General features: G+C 39.1%; 1 protein-coding gene and 1 long non-coding RNA gene across 3 annotated transcripts; both read left to right on the forward strand.

Annotated features, from left to right (window-relative positions):
* The first annotated feature begins 213 nt into the window (after nt 1-213).
* Nucleotides 214-18,111, forward strand: LOC139143424 (histidine-binding periplasmic protein-like). 2 transcript variants are annotated; one of them, XM_070713729.1, is made up of 9 exons: nt 214-325; nt 548-762; nt 2,238-2,443; nt 3,348-3,397; nt 3,678-3,773; nt 4,037-4,207; nt 5,513-5,643; nt 6,349-6,580; nt 17,973-18,111. In XM_070713729.1, exons 1-9 carry the CDS (start codon nt 271-273, stop codon nt 18,002-18,004), a joined length of 1,188 nt encoding a protein of 395 aa, XP_070569830.1. In that variant the 5' UTR covers nt 214-270; the 3' UTR covers nt 18,005-18,111. The 2 variants fall into 2 exon arrangements, with proteins under 2 accessions (XP_070569830.1, XP_070569829.1); XM_070713728.1 differs by lacking the exon at nt 17,973-18,111 and adding an exon at nt 7,968-8,683.
* Nucleotides 12,044-17,229, forward strand: LOC139143426 (uncharacterized). Its single transcript, XR_011554587.1, has 5 exons — nt 12,044-12,238; nt 13,411-13,460; nt 14,491-14,659; nt 16,135-16,265; nt 17,006-17,229. It is a non-coding gene; the product is annotated as an uncharacterized lncRNA (long non-coding RNA).
* Nucleotides 18,112-18,457: the final 346 nt, after the last annotated feature.

The raw sequence follows: 18,457 nt of genomic DNA on the forward strand, positions 1-18,457 counted from the left end.
AGATATTGTTATAGCAGTTTCATGCTACTGCAGCCCAAAGGAGGTGGATTTGTCGATAACACGCAGCAATGGTGACACTTAGTGAATATCATAAATCAAAACAGACGGCAATTTTGATGTATGGAGTTGCAGATAGCCAGGATGAAAAGAGAGGCTCGGTTGACAAAGTTTACGCCAGGGGTCTTTGTTAAAAAACTGTTATACAAGATTGGATTATTATTTGTCACCTCCTGCGTGACTGTGTCTCACGTGGGGTTCTTGGTAGCCATCATGGCGGGCATCAGATGGATCCTGACTGTGGCCTGTGTCTGTTCATTTAGCCATGGTATGTTGCTGTCTTTTACCAACAATCACGGAATATGTAAATGCATTTATTTGGCGTGTTCTTAAGTCAAGTTTGCATGTAAATCTCATGGGCAGGCGTGGATTAATTCTATCGGTAAGAAAGAATTCGAGCGGTGCAGTGACTATTCCAACACTCATGCGAGTATATGAAATTTTGTGTGTGTATTTGAACGGTCTTTTCCCCTTTTTCTTCCTATTACAGTCGTAATTTGTACGTACAGCAAAGTATTAGAAACAGGAGTATACGAAGCTCTGCGCCATCAAGTAACCGAACAATTCTTGGGACAAAACGAATTAAAGATGAGAATTGGAAGTCGTTTTGACCGCTCAGGAGCCTATGCGTTTTTGGGAGCCGTGACGTCAGACCGGGTACCACCATCTACAGTGCGAGCAAGGCTGGCACGTTACACGAATGACGTGAGTACCTTGAGTTTTGTTTATAATCTTCGTCCTTGTGATTCCCTACTTTGGCATCAAGTACAGGAACTTAACAAGTTTATGAAGTGAATCTCTTAAGGTAGTATGCGCCTCGAAAGAGAAAGACTTAAACTTTTGCTCAAATTTTCCCCTAGAAAACTTTCGACCACTCTCTTTCGAAATCATGATTAAAATTTGCGTTCACCGTACAAACTTTCGTACTAGAGAAACAAATAAACCTGATATTTACCGATTTTTGAAATTCAAAATGGCCGCTATCCCTGTGTTATAGGGGAAATGATTTCTGTTTTTCAGAAAGTTAAGAGACTGAAAACTTTGTTTAATCAATAACGCCAAAGTAATTAAATTCTTTGTTTTGCGTCTCTACCCGCTTAGGTTTTTAAAGGTTTTCATGTAAAACGCACACAGTGTATTTGAATAGGAAATTTTAGGACATAACCTCTTAACTTTTCTGAACTCAAATTACATTGTGTTAATTTTGTTGTGTGTGTTTTTGAGCCGCTCAGTCGCGTACCTTTTCCCATTTTGAGTGGACGCAAAACAAAGAATTTAATTACTTTGGCCTAATCTTTAAAATGATCCCTACACATGGTAAGCCAAATATTGAGGCCACAACTGATAGGCCAAACGAAATGTTTGAGAGTTCGAATATCTGTCCTACAGGCGCATTCTACCTTTAATAAGGTATAACGTTATTCACAAATACCGGCATGAATGTCTAAGTATAGTGAAGGTATTTTTCGAGACGCGTTGTGAATAACCTAATATTATCGATGGAAAAACATTCATCTGCCAAAATCATACAACTAGCTTGTATTCGCTCACACATATTAACAGAAAGACTCTTGGTGTAACCTATTGCTCTGTGTCTCAGTCATGTAAATTTCTTAATAGCGTCTTCATCTGCGTGTTTAAGAAACAGACTACATAATCAGTCTTTTAATCAGTCTGTATAATGGGTCGTTCAGATTGCTGTCGAGTTCCGGGGCACCGCTAAAAACGCTTAGTTTAATTTTAGATGACCCGGTCGCAAAACTCTGAAATATAGTACTTCGGGCAGCAAGATACATTTTCGCTGCTTGGGCATTAACGTTCAGTCGTAAAATCAAAAGCGTCACTGTTTTTAATAAAGTACACATTGCGTTTTATGCAAACCTACATTCAACTGTTTTTATTTTTTGTTGCTACGTCAAAAAAAAACAGTGGAGAAATTAGTTTTATGAAAATGATGAAATTGGTCATTGTTTTACTGCCCTCGTCGTTTCTTAGCTTTTTTCAATTTCGCTCTAATAATGGCAAAACAGACTGACTTAGCACAAGGTAACAGTTACTCATGTAGAAAGGCGCCAATCATAAACATCGACGTGATCTTCAATTTTACATTCACCGACTCCTTTGGCACCGCCTGTAACTATTACAGCCATGATTCTGTTCTTTCCTTCCAATGGAAACAGCTCGACCGGTACCTCGGTCACAGCTTGACGATGGCGGCAGTCAAAATGATGAATAATCGACGAGATCAGTTGGTTCAGACGTTGTTGTTTTTACGTATACTTCAAGATGAATTGGAAGAGATTGTGCACAGCATCGAGAAAAGTGTTCACGACAGAGCCTATATTTTTCAGGTGGAGTCTCTGGGAAACTATTCGATATTTTACACGTGAGTATATTCGATTCTGCGTCGTCAATACTACATTATGGTAACATGTCGCTGTTCCCGACAATTCGTCACTGACTGATGACATGTTCATTTTCTATCTTGATACTTACACAGGAAGTGTGGACAAGTAGCTGAAATGCAACTAACTTACGATAAAGTTATGATTAAAAACTCTCGCCGAACGCGATAAACTGCTGATGTAGTTTTTCAAAGTTTATATTCCTGACAGGTTTTATCAACATCAAAAATTTCGAAACAAAGTCTGTACGTTGAATCAACGCTGTGGCATGTATAAGTGAGAATTGCAAACGATAAATGTACTCAGCTAAACTTCCTCTCCCCAAATAGCTTCGTTTTTCGTCAACTACCCCGTAAGCTTTCGTCGATGATATGTTCCCTGGTATTAACTATACTAAACACATAGTAAACTAACGAGCACATACTTGTCGTAGTACCATGTTATTTTAAACAAGTAAGTGTGCATATGAATTGTAAATTTGTCAAGTTTAAAAATTTAGTTTAAGGCTTGTCTGTAATACAAGAACATGAAAAATAACAAATATGGTCTGGTTAGTGGCATTAAGTGTGTATGATGTAGTCTTTGTGCAAATTAGTAATGAAGGAATGCTACAGACACATGTGTGGTTAGTTGCTCCAGACCTGAAATATGTGGTAATTAAATGACTGCCAGGTGGCCTTAGTGGATGTCATAGTAAATCAAATTGAAATTGACATCATGCTATAGAACATTGTCCTCTTGCCAACTTTGAACACTCGCGTCATGCATGATTGAATTAATATTAGGAATTGTCTGTTAGCACTTATAAGGAAGATGAATGACTTTCTAATATTTTTAGAAATAATATTAGACTGGGTATTTCAGAGTGATCATTGATTTTTACAGAGACGACGAGGGAAGAATACAAGGATTCTTTGTTGACTTAATCCACGAAGGTAATACAGAAATGGCATATGCAATTTACAAAAACATAAAATTATATTATATTGTCATATTCCGAGCATGAAGTAGGCGCGAACATTTCCTTCGTGTCAAACGAGAAGATAACAAGTACAGTATGCACATGTTCTTTACTGCCTTGCCGTCTCACGTTTGCCTCGTAACAAACTCATCTCTCTCTCTCTCTCTCTCTCTCTCTCTCTCTCTCTCTCTCTCTCTCTCTCTCTCTCTCTCTCTCTCTCTCTCTCTCTCTCTCTCTCTCTCTCAATTGCACAGTGTGCAAGGAAGAAGGCAAAAGCTGTAAACTGCAAGATCATCCATTTTCTTACTGTCTAACGTCAACCAAAGATGGAGACCAGATAATAGGAAAAGGTTTTCTTTTATAAATTTTGTAGTTGGACAACGAAGTGAAATGAAGAGATGCCATACCAAAGCACAGTATGCCAAACAATGCCATACCACAATCACTACGCATTATTCGTTCTACACATTATGTTAAGTTTCTCATAATAAATTCACATACAAAATTGGCATAGCATCTAGATTTGACAGAAACCACTTTGAAGCTTGGATAACCTATTTATGCTTTGTCTGTTTGGTTCAATTTTAACCTATTTTGATTTTTTTGAACATAGGACTTCTGGCTAGACAGTTGGATGCCTGCTTCATTGCGCAAAGCAGACAATTGAATAACATATTATCATTCACTGACCCAGTCTGGGAGTACACAGGAAGCGCACGTTTCTATGTCAAAGAAGGGAATACTGATAAATTTGACACGACAGACATAACGGGAAAGAAGATAGGTAGGTACTATATTACTGACAAATTGAATGTGTTCATCTAGCTTGACCTAACAAAGACCGTTCTTTATTTCCATAAATAAACTAGCCATGGTCTGTATTACTCTCACCTGCCAGACCTCGAACCTCCATGCGTTTGCACTTCATCTGCCGTACGAGTGGCCGAGCCGCGCGTCAGCTGCTACTTCGACACTCGCTGATTGCCGTTTCGTCCCTATTGGCGCATTTGGCGAACCCAGCACAGACGCAGTCTGGCAATTGAGGCCAGACCTTCATCGCCTTCCATCAATAACAATGATCAATGGAATGTTGTTGAGCAACTTATCAAATACGATTCGGTACACTCATGAAACTGAATTTGGAATCAGCAATCAGGATGAAAAAATTCAATTACACAGAATCAGTAAATTGCTTGAAATTCGTGCCAAAGAGGTAAAGAGGGGGTCGTCCCGTCTGCGGCAGTGCGTATGGGACCCATACAACCTGTCTGTTGCTATTACCGATGTATCTCAACATCCCTTGTGCATATCCAAAAAATTAAAGACCAGTTGCACCAAAACTGGAGACCTCTGCCGGAGCATCTTCCTGTCCTCAATAAACGAAGGGACGCAAACACAAATTCTTTGGCAAAGTCTTGCAATGATTTGAAAGCTTCTAAACTGGTGAACTATGAACATGCCTTATTCAGTCGACATTCCCCTCAAATGTCTGGGAAGAGGCAATGTTTATCAAAAGTTAAAGGAGAAATTCGCGCAGCCGCAGGCGGCACGAAGCCAATCCCCCCCCTTTTTGAAAACGTATACTCACATTTCAACGGCACTTTATCAGCTAGGAAATAGTTTGACCTCAGTTCCTGTGCCGACACACCTTCGCACACAGTCCATGTAGCCGACAATGAGATGCAAATGATATGCGGTCAAGGTCACCTCAACTAACTTTCAGCTGGTTCTTCACTTTCTACTATTTTTATATTATTTTTTACAAAGGCACAGACTTATTCTACCTGCAACTTAAAACTGATAGTGATTTTGTAGCTCATTCTTTACTATTTTTCATAGTTTTGGTAGCCGGTAACAGACACTTCGTGTTCGTGTCGGCTACATGGACGATCTGCCACACCTTCAGAATGCATCTAATTAATCTTCTGTTTAATAACTACGACGTCAGTCTCTGAATTTAGAGAATGTATGATTCCGAGACACCTACAGACATTTCACCGAAACGAAAGTTGTGCAACAACCACATTGCAACTAGTGTTTCGTTACTCACTAACACGAACTTTGATCAATCTATCTTTTCTTCCTTTAGTGTTCATCGAGGGATGGCATAGCAACTACCGATGCCTCATCGGGCACAACGTAGTTGGTGCGAACAGTACGAAGTTTAAGTCATATATTGTGGATATTCCGTATCTACCTCAATTTTTGAAGAAAAATGAGGTGGGTCAAACCACACTCCAAACAAGTTATCGAATGGGCATTTGGTTTTCCGTTTGGTTGTTTTTGTTTGATGTTTGGCCTTTGGACCTAATACTTGCATCGCATTTGTTTACAATGTACTTTTTTATAAGTGTGTTTGAATAATACGAGAACCACAAACACGAGTGCGCATGCTCATGTCTTCAGTTTGACTGCTTGGAAGTCCCACGCATTCCAAAAGTGCGTTCATCGTACCATTGCAGGCCATGATAAGATGTCTACGTTGGTTCTCCGACGACAAGGAATCGTCTGAGATTGGTTACACCCCTCTAAATGTAAAAAATGAAAATTTGAAAAGTCATTTTAGTTGTGCCAGCTTAGAAAGGAATCTTTCGGCTGTCCCGTTTGTGAAAAAATGATGACTAAACGTCTACCAGGCAGCCATATCTGTTCACAAGGATAGCATACATGCATACAATGCAGTGCATTGACTGAGCGTCTGCATGTGCTTTGTTTACCCTTGCAGCATTGATGGGTCAGGGCCAAAATTGCAGCAATTTAACGACTTACTGAACCAGCTTTTTTCCAGAGATGGGAAAATATTCAACCGATTTGTTATGATCGCCAAATTCTTTGCCGGGTGTGCAGGTGCCTTGTTTCAACCCGATAGAAAACTTACTAAATTGACTTATTTCATATAACTCCTGCAACCTTCTCGGTAAATAGGTCGATGCCGTGTTCGCGCAGGAGGTCCCCACCGCAAACGGTGGTGTTGAAATTCCAGGTGGCACCCCTGAAGGTTTCAAAGCCATTGGAAGTACCATGTACTGTACACAAGGGGTGGGATTAGCGACGAGAAAAGACAGCAACGTTACTAACTGGTTCAATGAAGCACTGAGAAAAATGAAGAGAAGTGGTAAATTTGCAGCACTGTGCCAAGAAGCAGAAATGAAACACGGTCAGTTTCAAAGAAAACAATTGCTTCATGTATCAATTTTTCACATATTTTGAGCACATTACATCACACATACTTGAAAAAGAACGAATTTACATGAATATTATATATTATTGCCTGAATACATTGGTTTATGTGCCCGAGAGCAGGTAACAATTTACCCGACGCCAGGAGGGAAAATTGTCTCCTGCTGCGAGGGCACATAAACCCATGTATTCAGGACATAATATTTTTATTATATACCTCTTCACAGTTAACGCTATATGACATTTAGTCACATGCATGGCATTCTCTCACAATTTTACCATTATCTACCAGCATCAAATGGATTTGAACGAAAGTCAAAATAGCAGTTCGCGCATGGATATTTTAAATCAAGCGTTAAGCGTCTACTTGACGTCGAATACGTCGAAGGGCTTCACTGGACCGGGTAACTATGGAAACCGGTCACTACATCGTTTACACGGCCCGCTAACTCCCCGGATGTTCCAATTCAAATCAATGCACTCATTTGCACTCACGTCGACACAAGTAATAATCTTATATTTTTGTTTTATTCGAAGGTAATAGATCCTTTCATCATTAACGTGCTCATATTTTGTCATCAAGATTCATTTGAATATAATTGTCATGTTTTTATAATTTGTACCGGTTACTGTAAACTTCATTCTAGTAATTCGCCAAATTACAACATTTCGCCACTCGGGCTTGAATTCCCACGATTTACCGGAGGTGTAATTCTTCAAAATTCGCGGCAAATTACATTTTCAAGTCTCTTTTGTTTAAATTCAATGGCAGCGCCATTCCAGGCACCCGCGTGTCTCGTGAATTCCTATGATTATGCATGAAATGTCTCACGCAAGGTTGGACAATAGAAAGACAAAGTAGTCGAACTTTTATCAGAACTGTAGCTGTCAAGTATCGCTTTTCATATTTTCACAGCTTGGATTTAAAACAATGGTGTTGTGACATGTCTCATACATACTACGTATTAATCATTGTGAAACTAGCGTTGGCAAGTTTTCTTGTCGACAAAGTATTGTAAATTTGAGAGTCAGACTTTGGGGGCTTGGAGTGAGCATATCTCCAGGCTCTCGGAGCTAAGAGTTGCCCCAGGCAGCCATCAGGCTGACCCGGGGAATAAAGTTTCGAGCGCAACGTTAATTCCTGTGTCGCCTGATCTATATTCACTCAATCTACGCGTACTGTGGTCTGAAGTTCCCCTGAATCCTGATTCCGAACAGCAAGAAGTTTCCTTTACACACTTCTTTACAATTTGAATATAATAATAAAATAAGAACGATATTTATTGCAATGAGATAAGAAAATAAGATTTATATTTATTGCAATGAAATCATCTTTTTTTTTCTTTTTCTGGCTTGTTTTGCAGGACACAGAGGACCTGTTGACTGTAAATATTAACCGAATCGAAACGAAGTAATTAATGTTGTTCATGAATTCCTGGCTACATCGGGAGATGCATCGACACTTTTGTAAATTAAAATTGTCTTTCTGATTTGTCTTTCTGATCTCTACGTAATGTTTTCGTACGCTGAGGTTAATGATCTAAAAATGTGGATAAAATACAGTCAGTGCAGAAAAACAATGTTGTATCTGAACTATTTTACCCCGTTAAAGTTAATTGCCATTTGAGCCTATGTGAAAAGTGTCTACATCATTGAATCCAAGTTGATATTTGTCATAAAATGAATCGAAACATTTGCTCAAACAGAAAGTTTTTACTACACACCCTTGAGGCGTATGATTGATTTTAATATTTTACATGCCAAGCAAGAATGACGCTGTAGGTTTTCCTTTTAGCTGCCAAGCATGCTTGGGCGCTATGACTACCGGCTGAGGCGCGCATACACCAACGTTAGCGTGCGCAGTTTTGTAAGCGAAAGGGTCAATAAGTTAGTGTCGCATCCTCGTTTGAACAAAGTTACTTAGCCGGAGAAAATTTATAAAAATCTGAGCCCCGTCGCCACTCTCCTTGGTAGTCAGATTCCAATATTCGCTAAACCACAGTCCCATGTCAAAACAAAGAAGCGTTTCATCGAAAAGGTACTGTCAACACATGAGGCTTTCCAAAATGGCAGTGCCATGTACGCACAATGTTGAATGGCTCACTAAAACACTTTTTTATTAGTTTGTCGATGAGTAATAAAATTACAATGTTGGTTTGTAATCGGTCAACTACATGTGTCCACAGCAAATTGAACTTTTTTGCATGAAGTAGACGAGCTCTATTATCTCGTATATCAGCCACAAGTTAAGTATTACCATTTATTATTGTGTTAGACCATGGAATCCTTAATTTCTTCCTGACCTGAAGGTGTTCAATGCGAACTAATCGAAGCCTTTAGCGTGTCCTGCCTGATGTCAAAAGGTAAAAAACAAGTAGTTGGCGCAATCAGTCACTTGTCGGACACATCCACTTGAAATAATAAGGTTAGTGGTAAATATGCCGCTTCCGAGAGATGCAATATGCCAATTGTTTTGCAAAGAACGATAGAAATTTCATATTTCGAGCAATCAAGATTTAGTGCAGGCCGACCTTCAACCATGTTGATTTTATTCATCGGCGTTGAAGTATTAGCTTTCCACCACTCCTATGCTAAAATGGTACCATGATTTATATCAAATCAATCAATTAGGGTTATCGGAATGACTGATGAAAATCACTAAGTCTAGTAAATCAAGACGATAATTTAAGGAAGGATATCATTTAATAAGCCTTGCTCCTTACCGGTGACAGCGATTGTATCCGATAACACTGCGGTTACATCATACAAATATTGTCCGTAGAAGTCTGTGTGGCAGGAGCATGGTGGACACTAACAGTGGCGAGTCTTTGCTCGTTAAGCCAGGGTAAGTAACCATGACAACCAATTTCTGGTAATTTGCTTGAACTTATGGGTCCAGTCGAATCACTTCATCTGACTTTGGAGGAGTGATAGGTGGTAGAGAGTAATGTCATTGTCTTCAGGCTTTATGACTCAAAGGCTAGCGTCAGTATTAACAAGACAGGTCAGTATGTCGACATATTTATGTAACCAATGTTACCAAATTTTCTGTATGGATCCCGGTACTTTTACTATAATTTGCCGTAAATTCACTCAAGTACAGTTCCTGTTACACAGAGCACACCGCACAGCACGTGCATGAAGTATCCGTACAGACATTGTAAAATATACTTTGAGCCAACCAGAATTGCTAAAAATGGAGCACCCACCGAGCAATTCGACTAGTCATGTGCCGCAAACAGATACTGTACAGCAGTTTCATTTTTTATCAATTTCTACTGCGGCCCAAAGGAGGTGGATTTGTCGATAACACGCAGCAATGGTGACACTTAGTGAATATCATAAATCAAAACAGACGGCAATTTTGATGTATGGAGTTGCAGATAGCCAGGGTGAAAAGAGAGGCTCGGTTGATAAAGTTTACGCCAGGGGTCTTTGTTAAAAAACTGTTATACAAGATTGGATTATTATTTGTCACCTCCTGCGTGACTGTGTCTCACGTGGGGTTCTTGGTAGCCATCATGGCGGGCATCAGATGGATCCTGACTGTGGCCTGTGTCTGTTCATTTAGCCATGGTATGTTGCTGTCTTTTACCAACAATCACGGAATATGTAAATGCATTTATTTGGCGTGTTCTTAAGTCAAGTTTGGATGAAAATGTCTTGGACAGACGTGGACTAATTCTATCGGTAAGAATTCGAGCAGCGCAGTGACTATCAACACTCATGCAAGCATGATTTATTTTGTGTGTTTTGGACAATCCTTCTTCCCTTTTTTCTTCCTATTGCAGTCGTAGTTTGTACGTACAGCAATGTATTAGAAACAGGAGTATACGAAGCCCTACGCAATCAAGTAACCGAACAATTCTTGGGACCAAACGGATTAAAGATGAGACTTGGAAGTCGTTTTGACCGCTCAGGAGCCTATGCATTGTTGAAAGCCGTGACGTCAGACCGAGTACCATCATCTATAGTGCGAGCAAGGCTGGCACGTTACACGAATGACGTGAGTACCTTTAGTTTTGTATATAATCTTCGTCCTTGTGATTCCTTACTTTGGCATCGAGTACAGGAACTTAACAAGTTTATGAAGTGAATCTCTTAAGGTAGCATGCGCCTCGAACTTGCTTAAACTTTCCTCAAGAAAACTTTCAGACATCCTAGCTCTTTCGAAATCAAGATTAAAATTTACGGTCACCGTACAAACTTTAGTACTAGAGAAACAAATCACCTGATATTTACCAATGTTTGAAATTCAAAAGGGGCCCTATACCTGTGTTATGGGGGAAATGATATTCCCGGTTTTTTTTCACAAAACCAGACGGTGGAAACTTTGTTTAATCCATTAGCTTCGAATACGGCTAATTTTCAATCGGGCTCGAACACACAACATACGGCATCCACTTGCCTAGCGGAGAGGCAACAGACAGAACCGCTTGGCCAAATCCCACTCCAAAATAGAGTGGTTCAATAACCGGACGAAGTTGTTACATTATTCTGACTGCAACCGCTCCACTTCAAAGTGAGCCCTACACGTGGTAGGCCAAAAATGGAGCCCTACACATGGTAGGCCGAAAGATGAGTCCCACACATGGTCGGACAAAAGAAATGTTTGAGAGTTCGAATATCTGTCCCAAAGGCGCATTCTACCGATCACACCTTATAGTAATAACGCTATTCACAAACACCTGAATGAATGTCTAAGTACAGCGAAGGTATTTTTCGAGACGCGTTGTGAATAACCTAATATTATCGATGTAAAACATTCACCTGCCAAAATCATACAACTAGCTTGTATTCGCTCACATAAACTAACAGAAAGACTCATGCTGTGAGCTATTTCTCTGTGTCTCAATCATGTTAATTCCTTAGTACCGTCTTCATCCGCGTGTTTAAGAAAAGGACTACACATTTTGAACTAATCGGTCTTTAAATCACATTGTGTGTAATGGGCTGTTCAGATTGCTCTCAAATTCCGGGACAACGCTAAAATGCTTAGTGTAATGTTAGATAACCGGGTCGCAAAACTCGGAAATATAGCACTTTGGGCAGCAAGATACATTTTCGCTGCTTGGGCATTAACGTTCAGTCGTAAAAGATTTTAATAAAGTACACACTGCGTTTTATGCAAAACTACGTTCAATCTGTTTTTATTTTTGTTGCTACGTCAAAAAAAACAATGGAGAAATCAGTTTTATGAAAATGATGAAATTGGTCATTGTTTTAAGGCACTCATGGTTTCTTAGTTTTTTCCAAATTCGCCCTAATAATTGCCAAATAGACTGACTTAGCACAAGGTAACAGTTTCTCATGTAGAAAGGCGCCAATCATAAACATCGATGTGATCATGAATTTTACATAAACCAACCCTTGGTACCGCCTGTAACTATTACATCCATGATTCTGTTCTTTACTTCCAATGGCAACAGCTCGACGGTACCTCGATCACAGCTTGGACGTTGGCGGCAGTCAAAGTGATCAATAACCGACGAGACCAGCTGGTTCAAACGTTATTGTTTTTACGTATACTACAAGGCGAATTGGAAGAGATTGTTCACAGCATCGAGAAAAGAGTTGACGACGGAGTCTATATTTTTCAGGGGCAGGCTCAGAAAAACTATTCGATGTTTTACATGTGAGTATATTCGATTCTGCGTCGTCAAAACTACATTCTTTTAGTTACCATGACGCTGTTACAGACAATCCTTCACTGATGACATGTTCATTTCTATCTTGATATGATACACAGGAAGCATGGACAAGTAGCTGAAATGCAACTATCTAACGATAAAGTTATGATTAAAAACTCTCAACGAGAAATTGCTGATGTAGTTTTGCAAAGTTTAAATTCCTGACAGGTTTTATCAACATCAAAAATTTCGAAACAAAATCTGTACGTTGAATCAATACAAATATACGGTTTCATGGCGTAACTGTGGCATGTATAAGTGAGAATTGCAAACGATAAATGTACTCAGTTAAACTTCCTCTCCCCAAATAGCTTCGTTTGTTGTGTGCATTCTAATAAATCCACTACCCCGTAAGCTTTCGTCGATGATATATTCCCTGGTGTTCACTATATTAAACATATATTAAACTAACGAGCACGCATTTGTCATAGTACCATGTTATTTTAAACAAGTAAGTGTGCATATGAATTGTAAATTTGTTAAGTTTAAAATTTACTTTAAGACTTCTCTGTTATAACAAGGACATGAAAATTAACAAATATGGTCTGGTTAGTGACATTAAGTGTGTATGATGTAGTCTTTGTGCAAATTAGTAATAAAAGAATGCTACAGGCACATGTTTGGTTAGTTGCTCCAGACCTGAAATAATTAAATGACTGCCAGGTGGCCTTTGTAGATCTCATAGTACAAAAAATTGAAATTAACTACATCAAATGTTGTCCTCGACCAACTTTGAACACTCTCGTCATGCATGATCGAATTATTAGGGACTCGGGAAAATAATCAGAATAGCTTTCTCTGTGCCCTATCGGATGGTGTTTCAAAAAATTGCGGAATTTATCACCTGATCACTAGACCCCGACGAGCAGTCGGTGCTTTTAATAAAGGCAGAGTAAATATTTACAATAAATTGGCGTTATCGATTGATACAAGAAGGCGCTCCGCATAATGATGAGGAGAGACTGGCACGTAGGCTTACGGGTAGGAAAACGCGATAAAATTCTTTAGTCTTCTGGGACTTTGTCTGTTAGGACTAATAAGAAATATATTACTCCCTAATGGTTTAAAACGTAGTATTAGACTGGGCATTTCAGAGTGATCATCGATTTTTTTACAGTGGCGACAGAGGAAGAGTGCAAGGATTCTTTGTTGACTTAATCAACGAAGGTAATACAGAAACGCCATATATTATTTACATATTATTTACAAAAACATGAATTATGAGACACAGCTTATTGGTATCAAAACTAGTGAGACAGGGATATACATCCAAAAGACTAGTGAGGACTTTCAAAAGTTCTAGGGTCGATATGACGACATTGTGGCCAAATATGATACCTCGGTCACTAAATGATTAGCGACAGCATTCCCGGCTTTGACTTATTACAGTGATTTATATACTGTATCACTTCATACAATATTTAGACAATTTTGGGACCAATCCTGACGGGTGTAGCATGCTAGCAGGATACGCTTACCCATTCCGGACACCTGGTACCACCACTAACTATCATTGGTTCAGGATGGTCCTACTTAAATTTGTAAATCTCAAATGTCCCATGGACCTGGTAATGTATTACCTTGAATGAAAATGATTATTGGACCAGTTTAATGTCATATTATATTTATATTATATTGTCATATTCTGAGCATAAGGTAGGCGCGAACATTTCCTCATCGTCAAACGAAAAGGTAACAAGTACACGTATGCATATGTTCTTTACTGCCTTGCCTTCTCAAGTCTTTTGTACCTTTTTGCGTCGTGACAAACTCATATCTCTCTCTCTCTCTCTCTCTCTCTCTCTCTCTCTCTCTCTCTCTCTCTCTCTCAATTGCAAAGTGTGCAAGGAAGCAGGCAAAATCTGTAAACTGCAAGATCATCCATTTTCTCACTGTCTAACGTCAACCAAAGATGGAGACCAGATACTAGGAAAAGGTTTTCTTTTATAAATATTGTAGTTGGACAACGAAGTGAGAATGCAGAGATGCCATACCAAAGCAATGCATGCTAAACAATGCCATACCACAATCACCACTCATTATTCGTTCTACACATTATGTTAAGCTTCTCATAATAAATTCACATATAACATTGGCATAGCATCAGATTTGACGGAAACCACTTTGAAGCTTGGGAAACCTATTATGCTTTGTCTGTTTGGTTTAATTTTAATCTATTTTGATTTCTTGAATATAGGACTTCTGGCTAGACAGTTCGATGCCTGCTTTATTGCGCAAAGCACAATTGAATAACATATTATCATTCACTGACCCAGTCTGGGAGTACACAGGAAGCGCACGTTTCTACGTCAAAGAAGGGAATACTGATAAATTTGACACGACAGACATAACGGGAAAGAAGATAGGTAGGTACTATATATACCGACAAATTGAAGATGTTCGTCTAGCTTGACGTATAATGAAGACCGTCCTTTATTCCCATAATTAAAATAGCCATGGTCTGCATTACTCTCACCTGCAAGACCTCGAACATACGTTAATTTTGCACTTCATCACAATGATCGATGGAGAGCATCTTATAAAATACGATTCGGTACACTCATTACACTGAATTTGGAATCAGCAATCCGGATGAAAAAATACAATTAACAACAACAAAAACAACAACAACACAACAACAACAACAATAACAACAATAATAATATAATAATAATAATAATAATAATAATAATAATAATAATAATTTATTTCAAGAACCAACACATATGACACGCTAAAATGTTTAAAAAGAGACTAATATAAAAACTAAAAAAGCGAAGAATAAAAAGCAGTCCCTATACAATATTTTCAAAAAGCACTATTGAGACGCACATACATTGATAACGCAGCACAAATTAAAGAATTTTCACTTTTTTCCAATCTAGGATAAAACCTGAATCGCAAAGTGCGTTGCTTGCTTTCAAAAGTCATGATATTATTATTTACAAAAGTACTTGTAATACTTACTTAACCCGTAACAAGATTCTGAATACGTTTATTGTATGCATCGAGGACGTCATTGAGGCACTTTTTCGTGAAGAGACGCCATAAATGCGGACAATACAAAGTTCAGTAAATTTCTAGAAAATGGTGCCAAAGAGGTAAAGGGAGGGGCTCGTCCTGTCTGCGGCAGTGCGTATGGGACCCATACAACCGGTCTTCTGCTACACACAACGTATCCCAACATCCCTTGTCCAAAACCAAAATTTTAAAATGGTGGATGTACAAAAACTCCTATCCGCTATAAACGAAGGAGCGCAGACAAAATTATTTAGCAAACTCTTGCAATGATTCGAAAGTTACAAACTTTGGTGAACTATGAAGTCGCATCAAATACTGAATTACTTCGCATTCGCTAGACATTCATTGCATTTGAGGGAGGCGCCATGGGGCAGTGGTTAGGGTACCGGTCTCACTATCAGAGGATGGTGAGTCCGAGACGGTGTTGTGCCCTTGAGCAAGGCACTTTACTCCTCATTGCTCCATTGGGGTAGTGGGTAATGGGTACCTCATCCTGTAATTGGGCTAACGCCTGTTGGATGATGGATTGAAAAATTAAAAAAAATGCCTGGGAAGAGGCAATGTTTATAAACCAGAAATTCGCAGACGGGACGACACCCACCCATTTGAAAACGTGTGCTAACATTTCAACGCCACTTCATCAGCTATCAAATAGTTTGATCTCACTTCCTGTGCTGCAATTTCTTCAGTGTATTCACTACGACGTCAGCAACAGACCTCTAGATTTAGAGAAAATCTGATTTACAGAGACAGATACAACCACACTGAGTTTTTTACTCATTAACATGAACTTTGATCAATCTATCTTTTCTTCCTTTAGTGTTCATCGAGGGATGGCATAGCAACTACCGATGCCTCATCGGGCACAAGGTAGTCGGTGCGAACAGTACGAAGTTTAAGTCGTATGTTGTGGATCTTCCGTATCTGCCTCAGTTTTTGGAGAAAAATGAGGTGGGTCAAACCACACTCCGAACAAGTTATCGAATGGGCACTTATTTGTCCGTTTGTTTGTTGATTTGTGAAGTTTTTGTGTTTACTCGTTTGTTATTCGGCCTGTAGGCCCAATAATTGCACCACATTTGTTTGCAATGTACTTTTTTATAAGTATGTTTGAATATGAGTTTAATGAATACGAACCACAAACGCTACTGCGCATGCGCATGTGTTCACTGTAACTGCTCGGAAGCGATACGCATTCTCAACAGTGAGTTCATCGTACCATTGCAGGCCAGGATAAGATGTGTACATTGGTTCTCCGACAACAAGGAATCGTCTGAGATTGATTACACCCTCTCTAACTGTCAAAATGAAAATTTAAAAAGTCACGTTAGTTGTGCCAGCTTAAAAAAGAATCGATTGATGCATATCTTTCGGCTGTTCTGCTTGTGACACAAATGATAACAAAAAGTCCACCAGGCAGCCATATCTGTTTACAAGGATGGCATACATACATTCAACACAATATATTGACTGAGCGTGCATGTGCTTTGTTTACCCTAGCAGCTATGAGGGTCCGGGCCAAAATTGCAGCAATTTAATGACTGAACCATTTTTTTTCAGAGATGGGAAAATATTCAACCGATTTGTTTTGATCGCCGACTCCGGGTGTGTAGGTAGCGTTGTTCGAATCCGATGGAAAACTTACTAAATTGACTATTTCATGTAACTTCCGCCACCTTCTCTGTAAATAGGTCGATGCCGTGTTCGCGCTGGAGTTACCCACCGTAAACGGTGAAGGTGTACATTTTGAAATTGGCAGGCGGCACCCCTGAGGTTTCCAGGCTATTGGAGACACCATGCACTGCGCACAAGGGCTGGGTTTAGCGACGAGGAAAGACAGCAACCTCACTGACTGGTTCAATGAAGCATTGAGAAAATGAAGAGAAGTGGTCAATTTGCAGCACTGTGCCAAGAAGCAAAATGAAACACGGTCAGTTTCGGAGAAACCAATTGCTTCGTGTGTCGATTTTCTAAATACTGATATGAGCGCATTACATCACACATACTTTAAAATGACCAAATTTACATGTATATTATAAACTATTGCTTGAATACATAGGTTTATGAGCGCGAGAGCAGGTGACAATTTGCACGACGCCAAGAGGACAAATTGTCTCCTGCTGCGAGGACGCATAAACCCATGTCTTCAGGTAATAATATTTTTATTACATGCCTCTTCACAGTTAACGCCATATAACATTAAGTTACGTGAACGGCATTCTCAGACAATTTTACCATTATCGACCAGCAACAAACAGATTTCAATGAAAGTCATAATAGCAGTGCGCGCTACATCTAGCGTCAAGCGTCTATTTGACGTCGAAAACGTCGAAAGGCTTCATCGGACCGGGTAACTATGAAAACCCGTCAGTACATTGTTCACACGGCCCGCTAACTCCCCGGATGTTTATATTCACATCAATGCACTTATTTGCACTCATATTGAGGCATGTAATAAATCTTGTAACTGAAAAAGTAAATTTGTTAAGTCCTCTGCATGAAGTACTTGTTTTATCCGAAAGAATATGCTTTCATCATTAACATGAAGATATTTTGTCATCAAGATTCGTTTATTTGAATATAATAATAAAATATGAACGATTTATGTCTATTGCAATGGAATTATCAAAATTTGTTCGTTTTCGGTTTGTTTTGCAGGACAAATAGGACCCATTGACTGTAAATACTAACCGAATCGAAACGAAGTAATTGATGTTGTTCATGAATTCTTGGCTACATCGGGCGATGCATCGACACTTTTGTAAATTAAAATTGTCTTTCTGATTTGTCTTTCTGATCTTTATGTAATTTTTTCGTATACTGATGTTAATGATCTAAATGGTGTGGAAAAATACAACCTGTGTAGAGAAGCGATGTTGTATCTGAATATTTTACCCCGTTAAAGTTAAATGCTATTTAATCCTGGTGTGAAAGGTGACTGCATCATTGAATCAAAGTTGATATTTGTCATAAAATGAATCGAAACATTTGTTCAAACAGAAAGTTTTTCCTACACGAGGCGTATGATTGATTTTAATATTTTACATGCTAAGTAAGAATGACGCTGTAGGTTTTCCTTCTGGCTGCCACGCATGCCTGGACACTATGACTACCTCAGTGCGGAGGCGTGCATACGCAAACAT

This window comes from Ptychodera flava, chromosome 11 (assembly GCF_041260155.1).
Source record: "Ptychodera flava strain L36383 chromosome 11, AS_Pfla_20210202, whole genome shotgun sequence".
Taxonomy (NCBI): domain Eukaryota; kingdom Metazoa; phylum Hemichordata; class Enteropneusta; family Ptychoderidae; genus Ptychodera; species Ptychodera flava.